The sequence below is a fragment of the Rattus norvegicus genome, chromosome 14 (genome assembly GCF_021556685.1).
Source record: "Rattus norvegicus strain SHRSP/BbbUtx chromosome 14, alternate assembly SHRSP_T2T, whole genome shotgun sequence".
Taxonomy (NCBI): domain Eukaryota; kingdom Metazoa; phylum Chordata; class Mammalia; order Rodentia; family Muridae; genus Rattus; species Rattus norvegicus.
The window spans coordinates 20,773,837-20,792,815 of NC_141547.1; the positions used below are offsets into that span (position 1 = coordinate 20,773,837).

At 38.9% G+C, this 18,979-nt stretch overlaps 1 protein-coding gene across 1 annotated transcript; it reads left to right on the forward strand.

The window, feature by feature from the left end:
• The first annotated feature begins 383 nt into the window (after positions 1-383).
• On the forward strand, positions 384-18,422 carry Ugt2a3 (UDP glucuronosyltransferase family 2 member A3). The gene is given in 6 exon segments (NM_001135869.3): positions 384-1,137; positions 6,567-6,715; positions 8,017-8,148; positions 9,082-9,169; positions 9,563-9,782; positions 17,628-18,422. Coding segments are annotated over 6 exon segments (1,605 nt in total). The 5' UTR covers positions 384-416; the 3' UTR covers positions 17,923-18,422.
• The last annotated feature ends 557 nt before the right edge of the window (positions 18,423-18,979 follow it).

Here is an 18,979-nt window from a genome sequence, read left to right on the forward strand (position 1 = left end):
CTCTGTGATTCATACACTGAACTGAGAACTCTCCACTCCAGTGGTCATAATTCCAACCTCATTTCTCTTTAGCATCTGTTCTTCTGTTCATCTTCCTTGGTAGTCTTTATCTGGCTTCCTTCCTGACACTCAACTGGTATATCTGCTTTCATTCCATTCTTAATTTTAAAATATCACATTTTGTCACAGTTCTTAATGAGCTTAAGGTAAAGTTGTTAAACAACAAGATCCAGTTCTTCATATGTAAATAGTTGTAATTTACAAATGGTAATCTATGGGTATCTTATTAGATAGACCTCTCTTGACCTGGGTGTTCCTGTACCTGGAAAGTTAATATTTAATTTACCTTATATCGAAATTGTTACTCAACTGAACAAGCCCTCAGTCTTTGCAGAATGGCTGGGGGGAGGCACACCATGGTGTCTGTAAAATGGGCTGTGGCAATTTTTCTGTTGCAGCTTTGCTGGAGTGGCTGTGGCATCTGCAGCAAGGTCCTTGTGTGGCCCTGTGATATGAGCCACTGGCTGAATCTCAAGACTATTCTTGAGGAACTCGCAGCAAGAGGGCATGAGGTGACAGTCCTGAAATATCCCAGTATTATCATAGATCAGAGTAAACTTACTCCACTGCAGTTCGAGAATATCCCTGTGCTGTATGAAACTGAGGTTGCCGAGAATCATCTAAATGAAATTGTAAACCTAGCTGTGAACGTTATTCCAAACCTGTCACTGTGGGAAGCAGCAAGAACACTTCAAGATTTCTTTCTTCAGCTGACTGGCAATTTTGAAGATCTCTGTAGGAGTACATTGTACAACCAGACACTCATGAACAAGCTACGGGATGCAAAATATGATGTAATGGTTTTGGACCCTGTCATTCCCTGTGGAGAGCTGGTGGCAGAAGTACTTCAGATCCCTTTTGTAAACACATTGAGGTTCAGCATGGGCTACTCCATGGAGAAATACTGCGGCCAACTTCCAGTTCCACTTTCGTATGTACCGGTTGTCATGGGTGAACTAACAGACCATATGACCTTTACAGAGAGGGTGAAAAATATGATGCTTTCACTGTTTTTTGAGTTTTGGCTCCAGCAATATGACTTTGCATTCTGGGATCAGTTTTACAGTAAAACTCTAGGTAAGAGACTAGTTTTCACGCTAAGCTAGTTTTTAAGCATTACTTCAAGGCTTAATAGATGTTTTAAAACAATAAAAGGAATATGTTTTATAAATTTTGAAGTTCGTGGAAAACTCTGCAAGTGAAAGTGATAAATCATTTATTGATAAAAAATTGGAGCGGCACAATGATTTTATTTTGCTGTTATTACCATGTGATTATAATCATTAAACTAATAGTATTTTGAAATTTATTAGCCCATTATCAGTTCTAAAAGAAGGGATACGCAGATAATTATCAATGGGATACAACATGATTTTATTTGTTACATACCAGAAGACAATTAATTCCAGGATGTGGAACATTAATTTTAAAAAATTGTAGGTCTCTTAATGGTAAACAATACACTGCTGCGAAAATAAAAAACCTCTTGTGTCACTAATGATATGAAATATAAAGTAATTTTATGATGAGAAATATTTACTATGTAATGCATTGCTTCTGAATTTTATTCTACAATTATTTGCAACCACCAATTTGCCTTCGATTTATACCATTCTTCTGACAATTTAGGTACCTTATATTTTTATGTATGCTGCCAATTAAGGATGAGTCATGGAAGACTGTGGTTAAAGCAACCTTGTCAATCTAGCACAACCAAGAATTAAACTGTTAAATATCTTCTTACCATCAGCATGTCTTTCTGTTGGGTATTTAATGTATCATTAACATTCTTGATAAGAAAAAAAATAAAACTGCATAGAAACTGATGGAGTCAGTCTGAGAGTGACATCAGGCTGAAAGGCGAAAACCAGTCATTCCTAAGAAAACAGAATGAGATTTAAAAAAAAAAAAAGTAATTGCCCAGGTGAAGTGAAAACTTTTACTGTACTTTAACCTCTAGAAAACGGTATTTTAGAGATTGATACTATTTCCATGTTTCTGTATTCTACTACCTGAAATATAACCTCCTCTAGCAAAGTTGTCACCATGACAGTGTGAATGGAGACAACAGAATGCGATGGTGTGAGTGGAGACAACTGTGACGTGACAGAGTGAATGGAGAGAACGTGGTATGACAGAGTGAGGGCAGACATTGTGGTATGACAGTGTGAATGACAGTGCTCATCAGAGTCAGCCCTCAGGAAAGATGATTCCAGGTCACTTCCAGCTGAATTTCTCTACACACTGTTTCAGGATTGTAGAGTATCTTTATCAATAGGGCCTTTAAGATTTTGCGAGTACCTAAAGGCAATAGCAACAAGTTATGTTGTGTTAGGCACCTCCTGTACTCTCCGAGACCAACCACTTGAAAGAATTGTTCCCATGCCTGGACCTAGGATTTTTGTTAGACAATCTATGCTTCTTGCAGGAGTGAGAAATATTATCACTTTGTGTGCTTTGTGGCATAATTACATGTATATGTGTGCAAATATATTTTATGCATTTTTGAGTAAGCTTATAAATTAATGTTTCCCTATCACGACTTTCATTTGTTGTTTCTTGATCTTAGCCATTGCAACTGGGGTAGGATCAAATCAAAATAGCTTTAAGTTTCATTTCTTTAATTGCTAAGGATGTTAGGCACTTTTAAAGAGATTCTTTAGATGGTTTTGTGTTTCTTTGGAGAAGTCTCATTCCAGGTCCAGCACCCAGTTTTATTTGCTTTGTTTATTTCCTTGGTAGATTTTTTTTATATTTTACATATTAATGTTATCTGTTGGATAGTTTTAAACTATTCCAAATCCATGTCCTAGGTTTCTCCTTCACTCAAATTCTTCCCTCCTTTTTGCTTTATATGTCCCATTTGTCAACTGAAGTACTTAACTTCCTGTGCCTATTTTTGTAGGATTTGGCCTGTTTTTTTCTCTAATAGTTTCATGTTTTATAATTTTCACATGGAGATCTTTGATACATTTGGAGAAGACTTTGTGCACAGTGATAGATACAAGTTAATTCCATTCCTTCCATACTCACCATTTGTTTAAGATGTGTATTTTTGGCATCTTCATCATAAAGGAAGATGACTGTTGTTATATGCAATCATGTTTGTGCCTTGTACTCAGCCTTTTACTTTGAATTTGCCTTTGACTAAAATCATTCTCAACAGGAATGTTGTAATTTGATCTGCAGATGGTATCATTAGTTGAAGATTGAGGTTATCTTAAAAGTTGGAGGGAAATAACGCAGTGTGAACGTTCTGGATCTATCAGAATCTGTTTTGCAGTTCTGGTCCTGAACCCTCTGTGCCTTTTGATACCCGCTTACTGCAATAGAGTAACATAGATGCCTTAATTGAACATACCATGATACACTGGGTAGACTATAGACCTACTTCTCTCACACTGTGTTCCTTTCCAAGGAACTTGGAAACTTCTAAGAGAAAAATTCAATTAGTCAGCAAATCTATGTTGGTGTATCAAACAATCCTACTGTAATGGCACAGCATGAAAAGAAGCTTTAATGTTTTGGTAGCAGTCTGAGTAACAATCTGTGGAGATCTGATGATCTGAAATTTACAGTTCTTTAGGTGTACAAATTTTCATTTTAGTGTCTATCATTGAGAAACAATGTAAAAAAAAATCGATGCACAAGTCAGGGTACCTGGCACTTGTAGGAGCTCAATTACCAGATGGAGGTTGTGGGGTTTGATGGAACAAGCACCAAGGACACACCAAGTTTTCTTAATGAGAACAAATTTATTTATTGGAACAGCAAAATGACCAGCCAGGAATTCAGCACAGACTGGGGAGCTGATACTGTAACCGACTCTTCTGGGGGAACAGGTTTTAAGGTCGAAAATTATAAACAACATGTGTAAGACACATCATCACAAGACAAAAACCCACAAGCAGGGGGCCCACTGAAGATTTCACAGAGGGAACATTAGCAGGCTGGCTTCTTAATGACAGGTTTCTGAGTCAGGGGCTTTGCAGTTGAAATGCAGAGGTAACTGAAAAAAAAAGAAAGGAAGGAAGGAAAGGAGGGAGGGAAAGAGGGGGAAAAGAAGAAAAGAAAAGAAAGGAAAGAAAACAAAAGGAAAGGAAACAACATATCTGTATCCCATTTCTTTTTTTTTTTTTTTTTTTTTTCGGAGCTGGGGACCAAACCCAGGGCCTTGCGCTTGCTAGGCAAGCACTCTACCACTGAGCTAAATCCCCAACCCCTGCTGTATCCCATTTCTGCAAGATGTTTTACATTCAATCCCTAGCAATGGGGGAGCTGGCTTAAGATTTTCATACTCACTCCAGCTTCATCCTTACAATGAACTTTGTGACTTGTCCTTTGCAAGATTTTTTTTTCTAGTAGGGAGAATGCAATTCATAATACAGGAAAATACCAGATAAGTATCATCAGTTTTTGCTTGTTAAAGATTCCAGATTCTGTAATTCTTAATAATCACTGAGCAAAAATGTTTTTTGCACATACAACACTGGAGTGAACAAACTTATTACTTAATGTTTTAATTTAATTGTTTTTATTTTGAGAATTCCATACAAGACTGCTGTATTTAGAGCAAGTCTATATGTGTCTTCCCCAACTCTTCTGATGACACCCCTACTTCATCCAAGTTCCTGACCCCTTCTTTTAAAATTATTTTTGATACATACAAAAATAAATAAATATATACATATATATGTATGTACACACACAAATACAGAGAGAGAGAGAGAGAGAGAGAGAGAGAGAGAGAGAGAGAGACACTTAGTACATTTAGTATTGTTTGCTCATATAGTTATATTTAGGGTTGACCAGTTGGCAGGAAATGACATACATGGGATTCACTGCTAGAGAAAACTGATGCTCCCTCTCTCAGTTTTCATTTTAGAATGGTCATGTGAGATTTTTCCCATCCACATTGGCTTGTTCAACTGGTGTTGTCATCATGTATTTGTACTTCAGATGGCCAAATTATTGAAACTTAATGGGTACATCTTCCTTGTTGTATATAAAAAACACTATCTTACAGCAAGGGTCCTGGTTCTCTGGTTCTCACACAGTCTTTTCATCTCTGAAGTACCCTGAGCAGTAAAGAGTATGGTAGTTGTAATGTACCAATTAGTGTTGGGTCTCCAAAAGTCTGTTGATATCTACATTTTTGACTGGTAGCAGATTGCTGTACTATTCTGCTGAAAAAAAAGTTTATTTTCTAAGAGCTGAGAGTTCCATTTATCTGTAGATAGAGGAATAAAGACTTAGAATGCAATTTGAAGTCGTACAGGTTCAGGAGAGTAGCAGTAGTGGATTTTCCTCTGGTTGACCTCACTAGCCATGAATAGTTTCCTAGGCTTATAATTCAAGATCTAAGTTCCCTATTGGTGAGAGGGTCTTAAGTCCAACTAAACAGTGATTATTAACTAATAAAGTGTCATTATTGCACTATTGGGGATATCTTGAAAGAGAGATGTTGTTCATAGGCTTTATAGCTGGTTCTAATAACCCAAAGGGAGTTTTTCCATGCTTGGCACTGGTGTTTTTATTAGTCTATGGCCCTTGGTAGGAATATTACAATCCCATTTGATTTAACTTCATTTAAACTACACAAATGTGCACACACACACACACACACACACACACACACACACTTCTATTGTTGCAGTGAAACATCATGATCAAAAGAAATTTGGAAGGGAAAGAGTTTGTTTGGCTTACATATCCTGGGTCACAGCCTTTTGAGGGGAGCACTGCCTAGAGGCAATGGCTGAAGTGAAGACATGATGGAATAGTGCTTACTGTCTGTCTTAGACAAGGCTTTTATTCCTGCACAAACATCATGACCAGGAAGCAAGTTGGGGAGGAAAGGGTTTATTCAGCTTACACTTCTACATTTCTGTTCATCACTTAAGGAAGTCAGGACTGGAATTCAAGCAGGTCAGGAAGCAGGAGCTGATGCAGAGGCCATAGAGGGTTGTTACTTACTGGCTTTCTTTCCCTGGCTTGCTCAGCTTGCTCTCTTATAGAACCCAAGACCAGCAGCCCAGAGATGGCACCACCCACAATGGGCTGGGTCCTCCCACCTTGACCACTAGTTGAGACAATGCCTTACAGCTGGGTCTCATGAAGGCATTTCCACAACTGGGGCACCTTTTCTGTGATAACTCCAGCTTGTGCCAAGTTGACACATAAAACTAGACAGTACAATGTCTTGCTACCAACGGCTTGCTCAGCCCATGTCTTTATACCCTCTAAGTCTTCCTTCCTAGGAGTGACACTGCCTTCACAGTGAGCTGGGCTCTGCCACAATAATTATCAATCAAGAATAATTCCTAAATGTTTTCCTACAGACCAATTTGGTACACGTATTTGCTCAACAGAGATTCCCTCTTCCCAATTATGTCAAGATTTATGTTAAATTGATGGAAACCAGCCACTAAACTACAGCCTCCCCTGTGCCCCCACAGCAAACCTGAGTGTTGATTTTTATTCTCTCAACCTTCTGTGTGTTCAAGGAAGACCCACCACATTTTGTAAGACTGTGGGGAAAGCTGAAATTTGGCTAATCCGAACGTATTGGGATATTGAATTTCCTCGGCCATATTTACCAAATTTTGAGTTTGTGGGAGGACTGCACTGCAAACCTGCCAAGCCTTTGCCTAAGGTAGGTTTATGACAGATGATCTTAATTATTCCATCATACAACAACTTTTTTTTTCTTCATGGTCAATAACTCCAGTAACAAAGATAATTGCTATCTAGTGTTCTCTGTACAGTAGAATTTTCTCTTATCATCATAGTTACTCTTAGTTGAAACTTTTTGGATCTTCCACATTTTACTAAAGAATATAGGATTGAGAATAAAGTGCTTCGGTGGTATATTTAAAGTATCTGTGTGTCCGTATTGCGGGAATAAAGGAGCCATGAAGAACATCAAAGAGCCTTCCTACAGCCTTCTTCATGTGCTTGACAGACTTGTGAACAGGAATTTGTTGTGTCCAACAGCTTGGTAGAGGAAGATGCCTTCATGATAGAACTTGACAAATCTTTAGGACTTAATGAGTCAGAGAAAGCCTGTGTGGAAGGCCTTCAGAACCAGGGCAATTCGGACCTTAGCCTCGGGCGTTAATGGGCGTGCTAACCTTTAGTGCTATAGTAATCACTGGTATAAAAATTTGACAGAGTTGACAATTATACCTCAAAAGTGAATTGAGGTATACTGAAAAGGAAGTTGTTGAGGAATAGAAAATAATAGGTAAACAAAGCAGGAAAGAAAACTGGATCAGTTGAGAAAGAAGGGACAAATACAAATTTATCAAGCATGGAATCAGATATTAAAGATTAAATGGTGTTTCCTGGGGAGTTCTGGATCCCTGTATAGGCTGTGAAGGGAGAAATTAAATGTCAACTTTATTTTCGTAATCTTTTCTTGTAAGCTGTAGCTGTCATATTGCTGTATAAGGTTTTATTAATCAATACCTAAATGATACACAGTTAGATACAGTACATATACATTGTTTGCTAAGTGAAATCCACAGCACAGTGTTGTAGTTCACTGACTAGAGTCTCTGCGTATGGAATACTCCACAAACTGCCTAAACATATTTCATAGGAATGGGCTGGGGCACCTTCATTAAAATTCATGTCGTTTAGTAAAAGAGACTTTGACCAAATAAATGTCAGTTGTGGCTTTCACCAGTCGTGGGAATACAGATTAAGGATAAAATGTCACTCACTCAAGGAAAAGCCCAACATCATTTAGGTAGTATATGTTTATGTGTCTGTCTGTGTCTATGCCTGTGTCTTTCGGTTAACATCTGTCTATATGCATGTGCCTAGAACTAGGCCTTCCTTGAACTCACAAGAGATCTGTCTTCCTCTGCCTCTAGAGTTCTGGGATTAAAGACAGGCACCCATGTGTGAGAATTGTGCATGTTTTTAGTAAAAAGAACATTGTGTTTGCAGGAACTGGAGGAATTTGTTCAGAGCTCTGGAGAACATGGTGTTGTAGTGTTTTCGCTGGGGTCAATGATCAAAAACCTGACAGAAGAGAAAGCCAATCTCATTGCATCAGCCCTTGCCCATATTCCCCAGAAGGTTGGTACACTATGTTGTGCAGTTCTAGTGCAGCTTAGAATGGACCCCAGCTGACAGGGTTCTCTACAAATGGAAGTTGAAATGTGTTACCCAGTGAGCACAGCTGACTTCAGCCTTTAATAAATATTGATCGCAAATGTAAGTGGTGGGTTTAGCTACGTTTGGTCATTTGCCTGCAGACTCTTAGGACTAGGGGAAATCAACAATACACAATACTTCTAAAAACTTGGGTTTATTTATTCAGTATTCTTCTACAATTTTTTTACCTTTTAGTAATATGAAATATTTTCAGTCCACAGAAATATTATGCAGTAAAATGTTAATTTTTAATCAAATAACTAGTATGAAACACAGAAAAACACAGAATAAAACAGAGAGAGAGGGGAGAGAGAGAGAGAGAGAGAGAGAAAGAGAGAGAGAGAGAGCAGAAAGGAATGAAGGGGATAGGACAGGAGCAGAAACAGAAAGATAAGACACCCAGTCAAATAAGGAAAACATATGAAGGGGGAGAAGAAAGTCATCACATAAATAAAAAATTTACCACAAGCATTAAACCTAGTTATATTTTTTTGGAAAAAATATACATTTTGATTAAATGGTTATGATCACTAGATCACGTGAAATAAATGGGTGAGACACTCATGTTCAGAACCCAATATTCTGATTCATTTAAAATTTAGTTCTGCCAGCTTTCCTACAATAAAAATCAAGGTGTAATGTTATGTTTATTAGAATATTGCTAGAAGCTGTTTCAAAGAGGTGGGTATGAACAGGTTTACTACATTTCTTAATTTTTCAACCTGCCACAAATATACTATCTTCTCAAGTCTCACCTAATAAGTATAGGCTATGTTTTTTGTAAATAACACTGTAACTGTTCTATGCCCTCATTGTGTGTTTTAACCTACAAAATATTGGCATTATCTTCAACAGGTTTTGTGGAGATACTCAGGCAAGAAGCCAGCCACATTAGGACCCAATACTCGGATTTTAAATTGGATTCCCCAGAATGATCTGCTTGGTAAGAACTTGGGTGAGAAAAGCCCTACAGTCAGGCAACCGACATCAAACCAGAGGATAACATTGAACAATTTAAATTTCCATATGGCATTGCCAATTGTGTAGACGAATAAAATGAAATAATTATTCATCAAGTCAGTTTTGTTTTATTTGTTTTTGCTCTGGTTCACAAAAGAGCTTGCTCAGTTAAGACTACTGAGAAGCAGTCTTTATCAGATGTCATCACTGCAGTGATTTTCACTCAGTGAAGAATGGGTTAATTCTAGGGAACTGATGCGCCATGTTCCCAACCTTTGGAGGAAGCTTACCCTCTTCAGTGACTCACAATAAGCATTTTCCTGCCAATAAGACAACTTGAAATCCACACCGACTTGTCACTCTGCCCCTCAAACAGGACATCCTAAAACCAGGGCTTTCATCACACATGGTGGAACGAACGGGATCTACGAAGCCATTTACCACGGGGTCCCTATGGTGGGCATTCCCATGTTTGGTGATCAGCCTTACAACATCGCTCACATGGAGGCCAAGGGAGCAGCCGTGAAAGTCGCCATCAACACGATGACCAGCGCAGATTTGCTCAGTGCCTTGAGAGCGGTCATTAATGAGCCTTCGTAAGTATTACAGCAGGAAAAGCTCTGTCAGCCACTGGTTAGCCTTGCCATCATTCTGGAAAATTTCCAGTGTTTTATATTTTATATTTGTCTTATTTTCAAACAGGATAACATAAAACAAATAAAAAAACAAAAAAAAAGGGAGAAGAACTTTTTTTTTCTTATTTCCTATCTACTGGAGTCAGTTCATGAAACTGGGAAAAATATTGGCTATGAAGATTATACCAATCTACATTTATAAAATATAGTATGATTATACAAATTCACTTGTAGTTTCAATTTAAAAAAATAAATATATAAGCACTTAGATACACTGCTTAAGTACAAAAATGGAACTGATAATGTTCAATATTATTTTTCAAAAATAATATACAGTGTTACATTTAACAATTACTTATTATATAATAGTTATTTCTGAGTAAGTGTGTTATAATATTTTGGCTATAAGAAAGGTATATTTCAGAAGATCACATTAGGGTTAGGACTATTGTTCTTTCTTAGGATAAGCTACTTTTTTGCATAAATGTTAATATATATATATCTATATATTACATTAGACTATTACCAAGTTTTTAGTTGATGGTAATTTGATTCAACTTTATTAACTGTCAGAGTGGCTAGATTTTATGATTATTTTAAACATTAATGCATACAATAGTCATTTAGTCCATCATTTTAAATCTATTGATATACAAAAAGATATGACGTAAATAATTTTATAAAGCTCCTGTGTATGTATGTGTGTGTGTGTATGTGTATGTGTGTTTGAATATTGTCCCATGCGCGACCTCGCCAGCAAGAAAACACGCGGGGACATACGAATCCTTGCGGCAACCAAAACCTTTTATTAAATCTTAAAGAGAGCCCCGCACACACGCATGGCGTGGCTTATATACACCCTAGCACGGCGCATCCATACCTGATTGGTCGCTTACCCATGATCTCATAAGGCACGCCCCAGAGTGGGCAAAGACCTGGCACGAAGGCACTCTTGCACATGTGCACACAGTTAACTTCCTGAAAGGAAGTTGGCTGGCGTGGCGGAGGCCAGCGCCATCTTGTAATGGCGGTGGCTATCCTGGCCTTCCACGTGGGGCACAGTGGAAGCCAGCGCCATCTTGTGGTGGTGACTGTTAAAGCGGCCCTTTACATCTCCCCCTATTTATTTTTTATCACAAATCATTTAGTTTATAACAAATCATGATCACCCTATCGCATGCAATGAGGAAACCTCAGTGATGTGGAAGGGCTGATCAAAGGATCATTGAGTCTCTCTCATCCCAGTGCAATGGATCCACAGATCCATGGGGTGCGAGAGCAGAGAACTCAGATACCGACTAATTACTGAGCATAGATAACCAAATTCCAGGGGAGGCCCCTTGTCCAATGGCCACAAGTGCTTGAGTGATAACGGCCTTGTCACGTTTCTGTTGAGATCTGAGTTAGCAAACCAACCATAGCATGAACACTAATCCACAGCATAGGGCTGCACCAAACAGAGCCACTCCCAATAAGTAGCAGACACCTCATCTGGTTTACCTCAGCTGTTACCACCAAGAGCCATAGTCAAGTCGCTCCTATAACAGAATTTAGAATTTCCCATTGTTAGCAACTACTCCAGAAAGTTCACCCACTGTGTTTGTCTAACAATAGATTGGGGGAGTATAACTCCAGACACTGTAGACACAAGGTCTGCAGCAGTAATGGCTGCTACAATAGCAGCGAAAGTGTCAAGGTCTTTTCCAGGACAGTTCAGGATCAGTCATTATTCTCTGGAACAACCAGCAGACAATGGAACCATTTCTGAGATCTGTACAACCAGGGCAGAGTTCCCCAGTCCACAGCAGCTTTACACAGGTGGCATTCCTGTGAAGCTAGAGTCTGTAAAATGACCAGTTAAGGCAGCAAGAGTCACCAGGGAATGAAGGGGGCAGCAACGGCTGGAGTCCAGTCTTCTCCAGCAAGCAGCAGTGCACAGAGGGTCAGAGAGCGGGCCATAGTGGGACGGGACACACGCAGTGGTAACACTGACTGCAGCAATGGCAAAATCTCTGTGATGACAAAGGATGAAGGGGAATCTTTCATCTTCCTCTCAGGGCAGAGGGATGACTCCAGGGACCCGAACCACGAGAGCTGAATCTTCATGTAACCAGGATCAGCAAGTCTCAGCAACCACTCAGGCAGCTGGCATACTCTTGTAGCATCCTGTAGAAAAAACACAAACATTCCCTCTTCCCCATATAAAATATCTGGACAGGATCATGTCAATATGTGGATCTCTCTTTTTCACCTAGGCAGAAGTATGCCTAGTTGTAGGGTGCCATAAACTTTGGCATCCAAATTTTAAAATTGAAATAAAAGGAGCATTATTTAGCATACAGGGATAACTCCCCCTATTTATTTATTAAGATATAGTAAGGATATTATTTATTAAGGTAAGTCCTCGAGGATTAAATTGAGCACACTGAGCACTTGTATTTATAAATTGTCTTGTATACCAAATTATTGTCTCCAGCATTATTGTTTTGGATATATAAAGAATGAGATTTTTTGACTAATTGTTCCTACGTAAGGCCTATAATCTGTCTGGTATCAATGTCCTCTCTTGCTAAAGAGCCCAGGCAACCCAGTTTGAGTTCTTAAATGTCCTATAAAGGAACAGAACTTAGTGCTCTTAACCACTAAGCCATTTCTCTAGCACCTCACAAACTTTATTTACCTAAACATAAGCATTAATTAGAAATGTCAAATCCTGTAAATATTGTCCAATTTCAGTCTTACTAGAAATCCCTGAGCTGGCAGGGTGAGGCTGGGAGTTGAAAGTAAGCAAATGGAGTCTTCCTCTTTTCATGAGGGTGTGTTATCAACTCCATTACCATTTTTAAAGAGCTGGGTCTATGGTTTTGTTTAGTTGTCTGAGCCAGAGCACTGAAAGGACAGTGAGTTGTCAGACAATTTACACTGAAATCACTCACTGATTTTAAGTAGAAAACCTGTCTCTAATAAAGCATTAAGTAATTGAAATCAATTGTAAACCACAAGCCACACATTGGCTATCAGTATGTGAATTGAAAGTTTGATTTAAAAACAGTGGCTAAACTACGGAATTTAATAATCTGTGTTGAAGCAACAGAAACTCAAGATCATAAACAAGTGATCCAATCATACATGTAGCCTTTTCATTAGATGAACCACCTATAAATACAGTAAGTGCATTTCCTATGAGTTGTATGCACAAATATACAGGAAGTACAAAAGCATGTAAAGAGTAAAATTACCAATTTTGCCTGAAAAATTTGTATATGTAATAGGCCAAATATCAGTATTTTGTAATAACCAATTAATTGTTGTTTGGAATAAGATATGTTTTATCAGGTTTCTCTTTAAAATACTTCCATGACTCTAGTCCACAACTCTGTATTAACACAGCTGAAGCTTTATCTCCAATGTGCATAACAAAGACCTAAGTCCTCTGGTAAGGTGAGGTACTTAGCCAATTAACATATCCTTAGAAGCTTAAAATTAGTTTCAAATATTCTTTTCTGGAGTAGTGTAACAGCTACTCCCCAAATATTAAAGCTCATTTTGAGAGCAAATGTTCCTAGTAAAAATTTCCATATACACTGGAAGATTTAAGTTCTCACTTTTTACATTGAAGAAGCAACAAAATTACATAATATAAGGCTGTTAGCCATTTCTAATGATATCACTTTATGGGCTTTCTAAAACTATAAGCAAGCTCATGAAATGAAAACTCAAAATCAATCCTCTAAATCTATCTTGAAATGGCAGTTGGAGTAAGTAAACTGGCTGTAATGTTCTCACAAGTTCCAAAATCTCATCAATCCTTCGTAAATCTTGTAACAATCTCTACTTGTTTGATTTTTTCTTAATGAAAAATAAGTTTGAGTTAGTCAATGTAACACTGGCAGTCCTTAATCACAATCTTTAAGTTCTCTTTGTAACACCAGAGCACAACCACAAGGTCACCTGAGTTCTGAGTACCTGACTAGGCAGCTGTCCTTGGGTCAGTGGAATTAGCATTAAAATACAGATAGCCTCAGGGCAAACCACAACTGGGAAAGCAAAACTCGACCTCCAACAAACTAGTACAAAGTTTGACTGCCAATTCCTATATATGAACGCACGATGGCGTAGTCTCTAGTACCTCAACAAAGAGACATTGTCCTAAATTCTTTTAGAAGCCTGGTTTCTAGGATAAGAATTCCATAAAAATATTATCTCAATTTATACCTGTTTCCCTGGGTTGGCTCATGCCACATGTTGTCTAGAAATAACTCCATCCAAATTACCAGCTTTATGTCAACTTTCTGTTACCAATATTATACCTTTTTAACCATATCCAATAACTAAAAAAGGCCAACAATCTATGACCAAGGCAAGTAGACAATATTTACACATTTAAAACCAATGAGAAACAAAATTGAAGTAGCTACACATATCTTTAATATTTAGACCAAACACCATTTTTACCTTTTTAGCTATGATTTTTAAGAGAAGCACCTTGTCACCTGTTGAGTCAAATAATAAGTCAGGGATTTCTCTAAGAGGAACAGCTCTCAACTCTTGTACCAAAGAAGCTGAGAAGCTGCTGCCGCCTTTAAGATCAGCTCGTGCAGACGCTTAGCCTCTGGGCAGCTTCTCCAGCTAACCTAGACACCTGGCTACAGGCACAGGGCTCCAAAGGCCTGATTGAAACTGCTTTTTATTCATTTGTTCCCTTTTTGAAACGAGTTAAAACCAAGTCAAGGTGTGAACGACAGGCAGATAAAGTTTTTACCATTTTTTCTTTTGAACATGAAACATAAAACATTTAAACAACGAGAAGCAAGAACCACAGACATAAACTGACAGACATGGGGACATCCTGGTGCACCAGGGACAGACAATAGACAAAGAGGTAAAAAAACCAGATGGTGTTCACGGTGACTATCCACTCGAGTGGAGTCGATATGGACGATGGATTGTCTCAATTCCTGGACTAGTCCATCAACGTGTTGAAACCCAATTCCTGTAAGATACTGAGATATATTATCTGAGCAGCACGACTGACATTCGCCAATGGTATGGAAGTGAAACATAGTCCTGAATATTTTTACTCACAACCGAATTATATTAACTCCATCAAGCTATGCATGGGCATTGAGATGTCCTTTTGTTTGATTCACCTGAATAAATTTTCAGGAGGTCTGCCTCTATCAAGCCTAATCAGTATGACTCTGCAAATCTTATGGAGCCTGATCACACCTTTTACCAGCACAAAGACAAAATTTTTCTCCCAAAATACTGTGTTCCTTTTATCTCCTTTTCTTTTCGTTTTTTCTTTATAGACCTTTTCTCCCTCCGACATACTTTCTTGTTGTTCTGTAAGGACCCTCTGACCTGTCCTAGCGGCTATAATGGCTTCCCACACAAAGAAAAAAATAAACAAAATTACCAGCCTTGTCCACGAAGGATCCATAACTTTCGGTTTCTTCACAGTGGGGGCCCCCGTTTTTGCAGGGGTCCCTCCCTAGGTAGCCGAGGTGGCCACTGTCCCCAGGGCGTCCTTTCCCCGCACTATCACCTCTGACGGTGGTAAGACCACAGAGGGTCCTGGTGCTTGAGATCGATCAGTATCATTTTTTCGTTGCAACCTTTCACTACACTCCGTTTCTGACATGCTTTCCTATCATGTCTCTCGGAGTTTACCTCAATTCCTGCTGCTTCTGGATTCTCTCCGCGGATGGAGGACTCTCTCTCGGCGCCTGGCGATGGTGTGGCGTTTTTTATCCCGGGTTCTCGGCACCAAATGTCCCACGCGTGACCTCGCCAGCAAGAAAACACGCGGGGACCTACGAATCCTTGCGGCAACCAAAACCTTTTATTAAATCTTAAAGAGAGCCCCGCGCGCCCGCATGGCACGGCTCATATACACCCTAGCGCGGTGCATCCACACCTGATTGGTCGCTTACCCATGATCTCATAAGGCACGCCCTGGAGTGGGCAAAGACCTGGCACGAAGGCACTCTTGCACATGTGCACACAGTTAACTTCCTGAAAGGAAGTCGGCTGGCGCGGCGGAGGCCAGCGCCATCTTGTAATGGCGGTGGTTATCCTGGCCTTCCACGTGGGGCACAGTGGAAGCCAGTGCCATCTTGTGGTGGCGAATGTTAAAGCGGCCCTTTACAGAATATGTATGGACTAAAATAGTACTTAACTTAAAATAACGATGTTAACACTAAGCTAACTAGTACGTCTAAGATGACTTGAGAACATAGGGCATAGTGTTTTTGTTCCATTATCTGATTCTATAAAACTACAATTTTCAATAGGGAGTTGGGAAGGGAGGCACAGTGTAAGCTCTTGCTGTGCATGTATGTAGACCTGAGTTCAGATCTTCAGTCTTCTAGCTTTTGTCGGTAATCCCTGGGCTTCTACAGCGGAATGAGAAGTAGAGACAGAAGAATTGGTAAAAGCAGACCAGCTAGGATGGTGTGCACAATAGTAAACAACAGACCCGTCTTAAATAAGAGAATTTAAGGACTAAAACCTAGTGAGTGGCCTCTGACCTCTCCATGTGTATGTACCACCCACCCGTCACGTACACTATACATGTAAAGACAAGGAAAAGAGGCAAAAGAGGGTACATTCTAACTGTACATGTGTTAATGGTATTAATTGTTCAGGATATTTTCACAGTTTTATAACTAAACATTTAGTAACTAAAATGTGAAATAAATTGTGCATGGTCTTACCTTGCTTATAAGACTAGGAACTTTTAAAGTTTAGAATCACAACTTTTTCTACCAAATACATGTAAATTTGAAATTTAATCCCTAAGTGTAAGCAAAAATACCTTGTTGGAAAAAAGACTTTGGAATATTAGTATTTTATCACCAATACAGTTTGCCTGAAATTGAGCTGGATGACCCTATAAAACTATATTTTGACTTGGTCTGTAGTTTAGTGAAATAAAAAAAAAGGCTTTTTTCAGGTTTTTTTTTTTCTAGTTTTGTTTTTACACTGGGCCAAGAACAAGGCATACCCGTAGCATGGGGCTCAATGAGGGTCAGATCTATAGGTAAAAGGCCTAGAATTCAGTGTGGTCTATGGCCAATAGCAGAGAAGGCGGCAGGCTACATGTATATGTGACTTCTACCCTAAGGAGGAGTAGTGGTCTAAGGAGGGAAGAGTCTGAAATAACCATTCTGAGACACTAAGGTGAGGTCTGTCACCACAGATACCAAAATGGTCACCAGGTTGTTAGCAACCCCCACTCTCAGCTTTCTGGATGGAATTCAGGTATTTGATTTTATCTCCTCTCTGGAGGACACTCACCTATGTAACTAACATTCCTAGTTCTTTTAGTGCTTTGTGTGAGTACAAGAACCCCCGAGCCCTCAACACATTAAAGGAATGAAAGATCTCTGAACTATAAATTGACTGACTTATGCTGACTACACGTTCTCCGGGTCAGTAACATGAACTACCTATATGCTAGTGGTCATATATTCATGCATCTTTCCCTATTTTTATCTTAAACAATCTTGAGCACTATAGTTGCTTGGAATCAAAATTATTTCAAAAAGATGAGAAGATGAGAGTATTGATTTAATACTGGATATTACACTTTTTTTATGTCTGCATTAGACCACATTCTCTTAGGAACAGATTGCTTCCTCAATGTTTCCTTTAAATTCCTGAAGATCCCTGAAACCAACAAAGCCTAAGAAATTATTAAGCAATTCCTGAACTTATGAACTTATATGTGACCCGTGGTTTGTATATTATCTGATATTCCATAAAGAAGCAACAAAATAGTTCTGTGTGTTCATCTTTTAGCTATAAGGAGAATGCCATGCGATTATCAAGAGTCCACCACGATCAGCCTGTGAAGCCCCTGGACAGAGCCGTCTTCTGGATTGAGTTTGTCACGCGTCACAAAGGAGCCAAGCACCTTCGTGTGGCTGCACATGACCTCAGCTGGTTTCAGTACCACTCTCTGGATGTGATCGGGTTCCTACTGGTCTGTGTTGTAACTCTGACATTCGTCATCACTAAATGTTCTCTGTTTATGTGTAGAAAATGTTGTTTGAGAGAAAGGAAGAAAAAGGGTAACAGAAAGAAAAAGAACTAGGTCTTTTTTAGATTTGGGAAAGTCCTGAGTGACATTATATTAATTCTAACCACAAGAAGCCTGCAACCATCTGCTTTAGTCCTATTTTCAAATAAGCTGCTCTGTTTCAGACAGGAAACAAATGTAGACATGTAACATAATGATTAACTTCTAGTGTATTCCATTCTTCTATCTTGTAGGCATTCTCCTCTCTCTTTCCTCAGATATGGAAACCGTGACTTCTAAATATAGTCTATAGAAATGAAGTGATGAATAACAATATGTTAGACCTCTGGGAAGGCACATGATATGAATATTATTGATGTATGTCAGGATCTCCTAGAGTCAATGTCACAAGCCTATCATATTGTCTAAGAACAACCACAGGAACTTAGTGTATTGTGAGATGAAACTTATCTAATAAAAATGAACTTTTCTGTTTCTCTAATGTTGCAGATATTACAACATGAATTCTTTTTGATTTTCAAAAAATATTTTTATTAAATAGAATTTTTAATTTATTTTTGTTATTGGATATTTTTATTTACATTTCAAATGTTATTCCCTTTCCAGGTTTCCTGTCCATGAGCCCCTTATTCCATCCCACTCCACATTCTATAAGGTTGGTCCCCCTCCCCAACCACTCCACTTTCCACATCCCTGTCCTGACATTCCCCTACACTGGGGCGTCTAGCCTTGGCAGGACCAAGGGCTTCTCCTCCCATTGGTGCTCAATGAGGCCAACCTCTGCTACATATACAACTGGAGCCATGGGTCTGTCTATGTGTACTCTTTTGGTGGTGGTTTAGTCCCTAGGATCGCTGGTTGGTTGGTGTTTTTGTTCATAAGGGGTTGCAAACACCATTTAGTTCCTTCAATCCTGTCTCTAACTCCTCCAGTGGGGGTTTGTTCTCAGTTCAATGGTTCGGTGCTAACATTCACCTCTATATTTGTCATGCATCATATTTTGGTCATTTGTCCCTTCCTTAATTCTTGCTAGATCCTAACAATCCCACTGCCCACTTAAATTCATTTTCCTTCTCCCTCAATAATTTAAAAAAAAGGAAAAACAACAACA